At 49.5% G+C, this 10,939-nt stretch overlaps 1 protein-coding gene across 1 annotated transcript in view; it reads left to right on the top strand.

Moving 5' to 3' along the window:
• Positions 1-10,939, top strand: part of LOC110580531 (cohesin subunit SA-1-like) — a 20,231-nt gene that overhangs the window by 880 nt on the left and 8,412 nt on the right. The window contains exon 2 of the mRNA XM_021690237.2: positions 10,381-10,536. Within this exon, the coding sequence (XP_021545912.2) occupies positions 10,381-10,536 (156 nt within the window). The remainder of the gene's footprint in view (positions 1-10,380; positions 10,537-10,939) is intronic.

Here is a 10,939-nt window from a genome sequence, read left to right as displayed (position 1 = left end):
TGCTGCCCTGGGGGTCCCATATCCTGTCTTAAGGGTCTGAGTGCTGCTCCGGGAGGGGTCCCACATCCTGCCTTGCGGATCCGAATGCAGCCCCAGGAGTCCCGAACCCTGCCTTGGGGGTCCCAAGTGCTGCCCCAGGGGTCCCACATCCTACCTTGGGATTCCGAGCCCATCCCAGGGATCCCGAACTCTGCCTTGCAGGTCCAAATGCCCCTGGGGATCCCATATACTGCTTTGGGGGTGTGAGTGCGGTCCTGGGGATCCCAGACACTTCCCTGGGGGCATCTGAGCTGTTCCGCGGGGGTCCTGAACTCTGCCGTAGGATCTGGAGCCCGGCCGGGGAGTGGGGGCTCCAGAGCACTGCTTGGAGGTTCTGAATTTAGCCTGGGGGGTCGTGAAGTCTGTGTCAATAGTCCAAATGTGGCATGGGGGTTTCAGGCACCAGGGGTTCAGGCCCTGGGGTTAGAACCAGCCGTGGGGGTCCCAAACTGCCTTGGAGATTCTGGTCCGGTCCCAGGGGTTCCAAAGTGTGCGTTGTTAGCCTGGAGTGTGGCTCCAGACTCTGCCTTGTGGGGGAGGGGGGCAAGTGGGGCACCAGGGGTTCTGTACTCTGCTGAGGGAGTCCTGTCCCATCCCTGGGGGTCTGGAACCCTGCCTTGGGGGTCCTAGCCAGTCCTTGGGAGTCTAAAAGTTTGCCTGGCATGTCTGAGTCCATCAGTGCTTCAGGCTTAGGGTTTAGCCGCATGGGTTCCCCAGTCTGCCTTGGGCATGGGATGCTGACTTGGGGCATCCCCGATGCTGCCTGGGGGGTCTGGATCTGGCCTGGGCGGATTCTGAAGTCTGTGCTGGTAGCCTGAGTGTGGCTCTGGGGGTCCCAGGACCTCCTTGGCGATCAGAACCTGGATGGTGAAGGTGGTGTGGAGCATGACTGCACAGTCCACCGGGTCCAGCAGAGAGGGGGGGGCTGGTTCCAAAGGAGCGCCCCTTCTGTTCAGACTGTGATCAGTTCTGTCCTCCAGGAAAAATCCCAAGCAGCATCCACGTTCCCTGTGATGATGGGACGGCTCCTCATTCTAACATAATGCAGAGGGAGGTGGCAGAGAGTAGTACAGGGGGACGTGGCCCGGGAAAGCAGCTCAGTGGCTCTGTAGGGGTGGGTGTGGGGATTGAAAGCAGTGTTGGAGATGGTGTTTTGGGCAGGGTCTGTCCTGTGCACGCCCGGACAAACGTGAGCAAGTTGAGCAGAATGTAGATCGTTTGTCTTAAAGAAAATGGGCAAAGTCAGAATGTGGCCTCAGTGTCACCCATGAAGCCCTGGACGGGCCGTTGTTCCTGGATGCCATTTCCTGGCGGAGGGAATGAGAGGCTGGATTAAAAGTTGCCATATCGAATGCCCGAGTGTGTGTGTTCTGGGCGGCGTCTGTCGTTCTGTGGCTGGTCCCCCGGCCCTGCGCTCCGTCACACGGCTCGAGACCGCCAGGCACAGGGAATGTGGATGAGTGCGTCCATGGAAATATCCTGGTCTTCTGTCCCCGTGAGGGTGTGTTTGGAGGGCCTGGGTCTGAGATGCTGGGGTGGCGCCTGTCTGCAGCGGGAGGCCGGCTGGAGAGCACACAGCCGCACGCCGCGGTCCTGTTACGCCACCTGGCGTAAGATGCGGGCAGGTCCCCTCATGCAAGCCCTACCTCCTCCGGAGGAGTGCAGTCTTACTTGGGGGAGAAGAACTGCGGAGCTCACGTTTCCAGGGCTGTGTCTGTCGGGCGCTGGGCTCTCCGCGGCACACACACCTCTCCCCGCTGTCCTCCGCTTGCTGTCCTGGCTGGATCCCCTGCGCCGCGCCGGAGCCTGCCTTCCCAGCGGTTTCTAGGGGCGGGTGGGGGAGGGAGGCGGCGAGGATTAATGCTGGATAATGAGGTAACGCATATTTTTTACGGCTTTACTATTGACGGTGTGTCTTATGGCTGCTGATGGAGGATAGACGGTTTCCTCCTGAGTAAGTTGGGAATCCTATCCCCTTACCTTCATGCAGATGCAGAGCTGTGTGGAGACAGTCCCCCAGCGTCTCCTGTTTATTATACACAGCACAGAAACGGTGCTGGGGCTGTGGGAAGGATAGGGAAGAGAGGTGAAGACAGGTGCCCTGGGGTAGATGCGCTGTGCACGGAACAGGAGCGTGGAGGAAGCACTCGTGTTTGGGCTCAGTTTTCAAAATATTCCATTGTCTTGATTGTCAAATATCCATGGTTTGTAAGATGCATCGTGGGTGGCATGGTCAGATGCATCCTGAGGTGAGAGACCCCAAACCAGGCACAGTGAGTTAGAATCAAGGAGAGCCGGGGTGAATGATTTACCTCTCTGCCTTCGCAGAAATAGACCACCTGCAGATCGTGCCTTCTGTAAGCCGAGCCCCTCCCAATTCCTGTGCATTGTCTGGGTTTTCTTGCTTGCTTCCCTCTGCTGACAACCGTTTAACCACGTCAAGTGGTAGACGATGTACTTAACGTCCCCCGTGTTTGGAAGCCTGTGTACCTTTGAGAGAGATGAGTGAGTCGGGGGTGGCTTGCAGATTCAGGCTTCGTGCCGCGATCTGACTTTTCTTGTGTCATGGTGGAAGGTCTGGCCGAGAGGGGGTGAAAGCTGTGTCGGTCTGCGACAGCAGTGGCCGGGACGGTGTGTCGGTAAGTCCTCGTGCTTACGGAGCTCGCAGCCAGCTTTATGCACGCTCATTACGTGGACCTAACGTGCATGTTTCCCTGTGCCGTGTTTGTGTGGATGAGAACGTGGAGACAAGAACACGGAAGGAAATAGAAGTCACTGATCATCTGACCGTAGAGACTTTGCTGTATATTCATCCAGTTTTTTTTTTCCTTTGGGTAATGTCTAAACCCAATGTGCGGCTTGAACTCACAACCCTGAGATCAAGGGTGGCGTGCTGTACCAACTGGGCCAGCCAGACGCCCCTCTTCCCCTCTTTTTATATATACATGCATACGTGTACATACGTGCTTGCATATCTGCACATGCGTGTGTGTGTAGATATAGATGCCAAAATTTAATAAAAAATGGGTTCGTACTATATCTATTGTCTTATAACACTTTAAACTTCAGGGGTACCTGGCCGTCTCAGTCGGTAGAGCACGTGCCTCTTGATCCCAGGGTCGCAAGTTCCAGCCCCACGTTTGGCATGGAGCCTACGAAAACAACCAGAAACAAAAACTAAAAGGGAAAAAAGTCGAAGCTTGAAATGTATCCCGAGTGTCCTTTGCGTGAGTGTGCGTTAGTGTGTACTGGATGTGTTCCAGTGTGTTCACAGGATGTGATCCGCTGCTTGCTTCGTAGTTTAGTTAGTAAGAATCCCTACTCTACCTGGACTGGTTCCGAGCACATGGGGGTGTGAGGGCCACACGGTGAGAGGACTGTTCTCTCGTCGCTCCTGATTTCAGGACGAAAATAACACAAAGCAGCCTGACTCTAGTTTGGGGGGTTGCACGGGCACACCGTGCGGAGGGTTACTCCTCGTGGCCGCAAAATGCATGAGAACCTCCAAAGTCCGTTCTGTAGCCCACGGGCGGGCGTGTGGGTGGGGCTGCAGCCCCTTGGGCTCTGCAGTCGTGTGGCCTTAGGGGTGGCGAGTGCCTGGCTCAATGCGGGGCGGGGGCATGGAGCTCCCACCGGGGCTGTGTCCCCAGGACGAGCCCCTAGTGGCACCGTTTGCTGTTCACAGGCACAGGTCTTGCTTCTCTGGCTACTCTCAGCCCCCTTGTCCCTTGATCCTGCTGCGTCCCCCCTGCGGGGACATAATGTGTCCTCTTTTGAATTTTATTCGTACCTGTGACAGGGAGTCAAGCTCATTTTCTAAATGCTTCATGTGGAATAAACACACGTTTCAAGTGTGCAGTTTAACATACGTGTACACCGTGAGACCATCACCACTGTCAGGATGATGGCCACGGCTGCCATCCCCCAAATCTCCTAGGCCTCGGTAATTCTGCCTCCCTCATTGTGCGTCCCCACGGCCCCCCACCCACTCCGATCTGCCCTGTCACTGAACGTGACATTGCGCATTTCCTAGAGTTTTGTATACATGGACTCGTGCACTATGGCATCTTTCTGCTTATCTGCATTTTTGGTCAGGCTTCTTTCACTCAGCGTAATTAAGTATTTTCGTGTTCACCCGCATTGGAATGTCTCAGTGGTTCCTTCTTGTGTTATGCAGGGGCTGTCCCGTCTGTGGGTCGACCACCGTTTGTCTGTTTACTGTGCACAGGACATTTGGATTGTTTGTAGGTTTGGTTATTACTGACAAAGCTGCCAGGAACATTCGTGCACAAGGCTTCATGTGGAAATATGCCTTTGTTTCTCTCAGGTAGATGCAGTGGCTGGTAGATGTACATTTAACAGTTTACGAAACCACCAAGCTGCTTTCCCAAGTGGTTGGACCGTTTCCCATTCCTGTTGGCAGGTAGGAGAGTTCCTGCTGCCCCCCCCCCCCCCCCCCCCCAGCTCCTGTCAGCATGTTTGATCTTAGCCGTTCCAACGGTGGTGGTTTCAGTCTGCATCTGCCTAGTGCCTAATGACCTGAGCATCTCTTCATGTGCTTACTGTCCCGTCTGTGTATATTTTCTGGTGAGGACTCTGTTGGAATCTTTTGCGCATCATTTTTTTCTTTTTTAAGATTTTTTTTTTTTCTTATTTGACAGAGAGAGATGCAGCGAGAGAGGGAACACAAGCAGGGGGAGTGGGAGAGGGAGAAGCAGGCTTCCTGTCGAGCAGGAAGCCCGATGCGGGGCTCAATCCCAGGACCCTGGGATCATGACCTGAGCCGAAGGCAGACGCTTAACGACTGAGCCACCCAGACGCCCCGTTTTTGCACATCATTTTTATTGACTTGTTTGTTTTCTTGCTGTGTTTCAAGAGTTCTTTATAAAATATTGGTAAAGGTCCTTTATGAGATTATGTGCTTTGCAAGTATTTTCTACCAGACACTGGCTTGTCTTTCCATTCTGTTTTTTTTTAAGATTTCATTTATTTATTTGAGACAGAGAGAGAGAGAGGGCACAAGCAGAGGGAGTGGCAGAGGCAGAGAGAGAAGCAGACTCCCCACTGATCAGGGAGCCCAATGCGGGGCTCGATCCCAAGACCCTGGGATCATGACCTGAGCCAAAGGCAGCAGCTTAACCAACTGAGCCACCCAGATGCCTCTTCATTCTATTAATAGTGTCTTTTACAAGAGCAAAAGTTTTGAGTTTTGGTAGAGTCCAATTTATCAATTATTTCTTTTGTGGGTTACGTTTTTAGTGATGGATCTAAGAATTTTAACCGTAGATCACAAAATTTTTCTTCCATTTTTTCTTGTAAAAGTGTTCTGGTTTTACATCTTACTTTTAGGTCCATGACCCATTTTGAGCTAATTTTTGTGTAAGTTGAAAGATGTGGGTCAGAGTTCATTGTTTTGAATATGGATGTCCAGTTGTTCAGTAGCATTTGTAAGGAGATTATCCATTATCCATCGAGTTTCTTTTGCAATTTTGTAAAAAGCCAGCTGACCATATTTAGGTGGTTCTACTTCTGGACTCTGTCCTGTGCCACTGATCTATGGGACTGTCTTTTTGCCAGTACCACACAGTCTTGATTACAATAGCTTTACACTAAGGTTTGAAATTAGATAGTGTGAATCCTCCAACTTTGTTGTTTTTGAAAATTGTTTTGACTGTCTTTGTTCATTTTCTTTCCACATAAATTTTAGAACCAGCTTGCTAATACCTAGAAAAACTTATGCTGAGATGTTGATTGGGATTTTGCTGAGTCTGTAGATCATGTTGGGTTGTGTTCACATTTTAATACTCTGAAGTCTTCCAGTCCATGAACATGGGATGCTTTTCCATTAATCTATATGTTCTTTAATTTTTTCTAGCAATGTTTTGTACTTTTCATCATCCACATCTTTCACCATCTTGGTTAAGTAAATTCCTTCGTATTTTATTCTATTTGATGCTGCTGTCAGTGGAATTATTTTTGTAATTTCCTTTTTAGATTGTTCATTATTGGTGTGTAGAAATGCAGCTGACTTTTGTGTGTTGACTTTGTATCCTGCAACTTTACTGAATTCATGTATTAGTTCCCACAGTGTGTGTGTGTGTGTGTGTTTGTGTGTGTCTAGAATTGTTAGGGTTTCTACATGTAAAATCATATCATCTGCAAAATAATTTGACTCTTTCCTTTCCAATTTGGGTGTTTTTCTTTCTTTCTCTCTCTTTCTCTATTGCTCTGCATAGTTGCCCTGGCTAGAACTTCCACGACTGTGTTAAATAGAAGTGGCACAAATGAACATCCTTGCCTTGTTCCTCATCTTAGAGGAAAACCTTTCTGCCGCACCACTGAGCATGATATTCACTGTGGGTTTTTCATATTTGGCTTTGGTTACATTGAGATAATTTCCTCCTATTCTTAGTTGCTTCTTTGTGTGTGTGTGTGTATCACAAATGGGTATTGAATTTTGTCAGATACTTTTTCTGAATCAGTTGAGTTGATCATGTGATATTTTTCCTTAATTCTGTTGATGTGGTGCCTTATGTTGATCAGTTTTTGTATGTTGAACCAATCTTCTACTCCAGAGGTAAGTCCTGCTGGTCATGCTGTATAGTCCTCTAACATGCTGCTGAGTTCTCTTTGCTGGTATTTTGTTGAGGATTTTCACATCAGTGTTTATAAGGGATATTGGTCTGTAGTTTCCTTGGAGTGTCTCTGTCTCGCTTTGGAATCAGGGTAATGCTGGCTTCCTGGAATGAGTTGGGAAGTGTTCCCTCCTCTCCAGTGTTTGGAAAAGTTTGAGGATTGGTATTCGTTCTGCTTAAAACGTTTGGTAGAATTTCTCAGTGAACCCTTCAGGTCCAGGGCTTCTCCTCTCAGGAAATTTTGATTACTGATTCAATCTCCTACTAGTTATAGGTGTATTCAGATTTTTTACTTCTGTGTGACTTACTCTTGCTAGGGTTTGTGTTTCTAGAAATTTGTCCATTTCATATAGGTTATCCCATTTGTTGGTGTGCAGTTGGTCACAGGACTCTCTTCTAATCCTAGTTCTATGGAATCTGTAGTAATGTCCCATTTCCAATTTTCATAATATGAGTCTTCACTCTTTTGTCCGTAGTCCATCTAATTTAAAGTTTTGTTAATTCTGTTATGTTTTGGAAGAACCAACTTTTGGTTTCGTTGGCTTTCTCTGTTTTCTATTATCTGTTGTGTTTGTCTCAGTTCTGTTTCTTTCTTTCTTTTTTTTTTTAGAGATTTTATTTAATTATTTGACACAGAGGGAGAGAAAGAGCGAGCACAAGCAGGGTGAGCGGCAGGCAGAAGGAGAGAGAGAAGCAGGCTCCCCGCCGACCAAGGATCCTGCTGTGGGGCTCGATCCCAGGACCCTGGGATCATGACCTGAGCCGAAGGCAGACGCTTAACCGACTGAGCCACCCAGGCGCCCCTCAGTTCTGTTTCTTTATTAGTTCCTTCCATCTGCTAGCTTTGGATTCAGTCTGCCCTTTTTCTCGTTCTGCAAGGTATAAACTTGCATTGTTGATCTGGGATCTTTCTTGGTTTTCAGGGTCAGCACTTAGAGCTACAAATTTCCCATCAGCAATGCTTTCCCAGTGTCCCATAAGTTTTAGTTATGTTGTGTTTTCGTTTTCATTTGTCCCTAAGTATTTTCTAATTGCCCTTGTGATTTCTTCTCTGATTCACTCGTTCTTTTTTTTTTTAAGATTTTATTTATTTATTTGAGAGAGAGAGAGAGAGAGAGAAGGAGCAGGGGGAGGGACAGAGGGAGAGGGAGAAGCAGACTCCCCAATGAGCAGGGAGCCCAACATGGGGCTCGATCCCAGGACTCCAGGATCATGACCCGAGCCAAAGGCAGATGCTTAACTGACTGAGCCACCTAAGTGCCCCAGATCCACTCATTCTTTAGTAGTATGTGTTTTAGTTTCCACAATTTTGTGAATTTTCCAGTTTTTCTTCTGTTACTGATTTCTAACTTCATATCACTGTGGTTGGAGAAGATAATTTGTATATTACCTGTCTTTTGAAATCTGTTAAGACTTCATTTGTGGGCTAACGTGTGGTCTATTTTGGGGAATGTCCCGAGTGCTCCTGAGTGGAAGGTGTATGCTGTTGCTGGGTGGAGGGTTCAGTATATGTGTCTTAGATCTAGTTGGTTTGTTTACTCCTTTTTGTCCTCACTTGTGTTCTGTCTGGTTGTTCTATCCCTTATTGAGAGTGGGGTATTGAGGTCCCTTATTGTTGTAGCATGCTCCATTTCTACCTTCTATTCCATGAACATGGTATAGCTCACTGTTTCTGAAGGTTTTATTTGACTTTTTTTCACCAAAGTCTTGTAGTTTTCAGTACACAGACCCTACATGTATTTTGTTAAGTTGATATCTAAGTATTTCATTTTTGATGAGCTGTTTTTTTTTTTTAATTTCCATGTCGTTTTTTATTGCTTCTTTATAGAAATATGATTGATTTCATTATACTGACCTTGTATTTTGTGGCCTTGCTAAATTCACTTTTGAGTTTGAGGAGATAGTTTGATACGTCCTTTGGGATTTTCTACATAGCCAATCATGTCATTCTCAAACGAGCTAATTTTATGCCTTCTTTTTTCCCAATCTGATGACTTTCATTTCCTTCTCTTTGCTCCACGGAGTAGGACTTCCAATACATTGTGGAATAGAAGTAGTCAGCCTTGCTCCGTCCTTGGCCCAGTGTAAATGCAGGTATAGAACAAACATCCAGTCCTGGGTAGGGAAGGAGACTCTCGCCTGTAGTGCTTCTGACTGCCTCATGTGGTGCTGCTGGCCACACAGTGATTTATACTTTGATCTCTACTTGTCTCATTAGCATCTGAGAATTGGGTTAAAATCTGAAACGATAAAAGGCATTATCTTTAGTGTTATGTAGGATAGGAAAGAGGGAGCAGTGTAAATATTTCAAGGTGGAGTAAACGGTAAACCAGTTCATGCTATGTCCTGGGGATAACTGGTACCAAAAGCCAAACTTTAGACTTTGTTATTTGAAATCATTACAGACTTGCAAAAGAGTTGCAGAAACAGTACACAAAGCGAGTGTTTTCCTTTCCCCCTGATTGCTCACGTTAGTATCACACCACGTGTGTGTTGTCTCATTGTCTCTGTGTGTATGTGCACACTTGCAAATTTATCTTCCTGAAGACACATGAGAGCGCATTCCTGAGGCAAGGCCTTCAATGGCACATGTGTCAGTGTGGGGTTCCTACAGGCGGGATCACGTGTGTGTTGCAGTGCAGTTATCGGTGGCAGTGAGCCAGCCTGGCCAAGCCCTAGAGCCCTCAGATGTTCTTGGTTATGAACACCGTGTCATAGAGGCCCACAGTGTGGGGGTGCAGAGGTGTGGTGGTAACGTGCACTTGTCCTGCATACCCTTTGTGCCCCAGGATGGCCCTCGAGGACTCAGTGTCAGTGAGCCCGTGGAGGGTTGGACTTTAGTGGGCAGGGGAGCACTGGGTCAAGGGGGGTGTGGCCCTGGTTCTCTCACTGCATCCATGCTGGTCCTCATGCAGTAGCTGCAGCTCACTAGGGAAGGTCATGCTGCTCTTGGGCAGGTGTGCCCGCTGTCTGCATGTGGTGGTGCCCCAGGTTCTGCCAAGACCCCCAGGTGTCACTGTCTCCATGACTCCCAGGTTCCGCCATCTTTGTGCATGACCCCGGGTTCTTCTGTGACTCCCTTGTTCTGCCCCGTGCACCTGTGACCCCTGGTTCTGGGCTAATCTCCTTGTGCCCTTGAGGCTGTGGTGGTCTCAGCCCTGCTTCTGCTGGGCCCCTGGGCCCCACCTGCCCCTTAGGACAGGGAGAACTGGCTCACCTGTCCTATAGGACTGACTTCCCCTGACCTTGCTGGTCACTGGCTTGAGCTCCCCAATCTCCATCCTGGGCTCTAATCAGTGGGATGATGGGTACCCTGTAGCACTAAGAGACAACCCTCGGGATTGGCTTCAGAATGGCTTGCTGTCCCCTGGACACTGGTGGTTCACGGCTGTGGCTGCAGCCAAGTGGACTGGGTATGTCAGGCTGGGACGAGGACATGGATGGGGATACGGGCACAGCGGAGGCTGGTGTATGACCACTCAGCTGAGGGCCTGGTGAGAATCAGAAGCTCCGGCTGAGGCCTCTGTCCTGCAGCAGCAGTGGGTGACTCAGAGTGGCTGCCGTGCTTGCCCGGGGACCCCTGGTGGTAATGGGCAGTGGTAGCAGCTACTTCCTGGCCACGCTTCCTCAGTCCTGCGGTGTAGGGGTCCTGTCGTTAAGCTGGCCTCCATGTATCAGTGTTTCACATCCCGCTTTCTGGTTGTAGGTGCAGGAAGGACCCTCAGGGGGCCGGGATGCTAGTGGAAGTGGACCCCGACGGCGAGGGCGGCGCCCATGCAGGAGGCCTAGGAATCAGGCTGGCCAGTTCATCTCCGTGGTGACCCTCTTTGAGGTGATGGCCAGGAGGAGGAGCTCCATACTGGTACTGACCACTGCTGGGAGGGATGCACGGGCTGGGTGGGTTGTGATGTGCTTCTCCACGTCAGGTGAGGAGCTGGCTGGCTTCCACACGGATCCTGGAGGCCTTCGTCCCTGCACGGCCTGCTCATCGAACCACAAGTCCACTAGGGCCCAACGGGACCACAAGGGCACTTCCTCTCCCCGTCCTGAGACACGGCATCCCCTCCTATGTCCTCAGACACCTCGTCCCCTCCTATGCTATGAGACACTGTGTCCCCTCCTATGTCATCAGACACTGCATCCCCTCCTCATCCTGAGACACCGGGTCCCCTCCTATGTCCTCAGACACCGGGTCCCCTCCTATGTCATTAGACACCGTGTCCCCTCCTATGTCATCAGACACCGTGTCCCCTCCCCATCCTGAG

The sequence above is a fragment of the Neomonachus schauinslandi genome, chromosome X (genome assembly GCF_002201575.2).
Source record: "Neomonachus schauinslandi chromosome X, ASM220157v2, whole genome shotgun sequence".
Lineage (NCBI taxonomy): Eukaryota > Metazoa > Chordata > Mammalia > Carnivora > Phocidae > Neomonachus > Neomonachus schauinslandi.
Note: the sequence above shows the minus strand (reverse complement) of the source record. Positions and strands in the feature narration are given on the sequence as shown.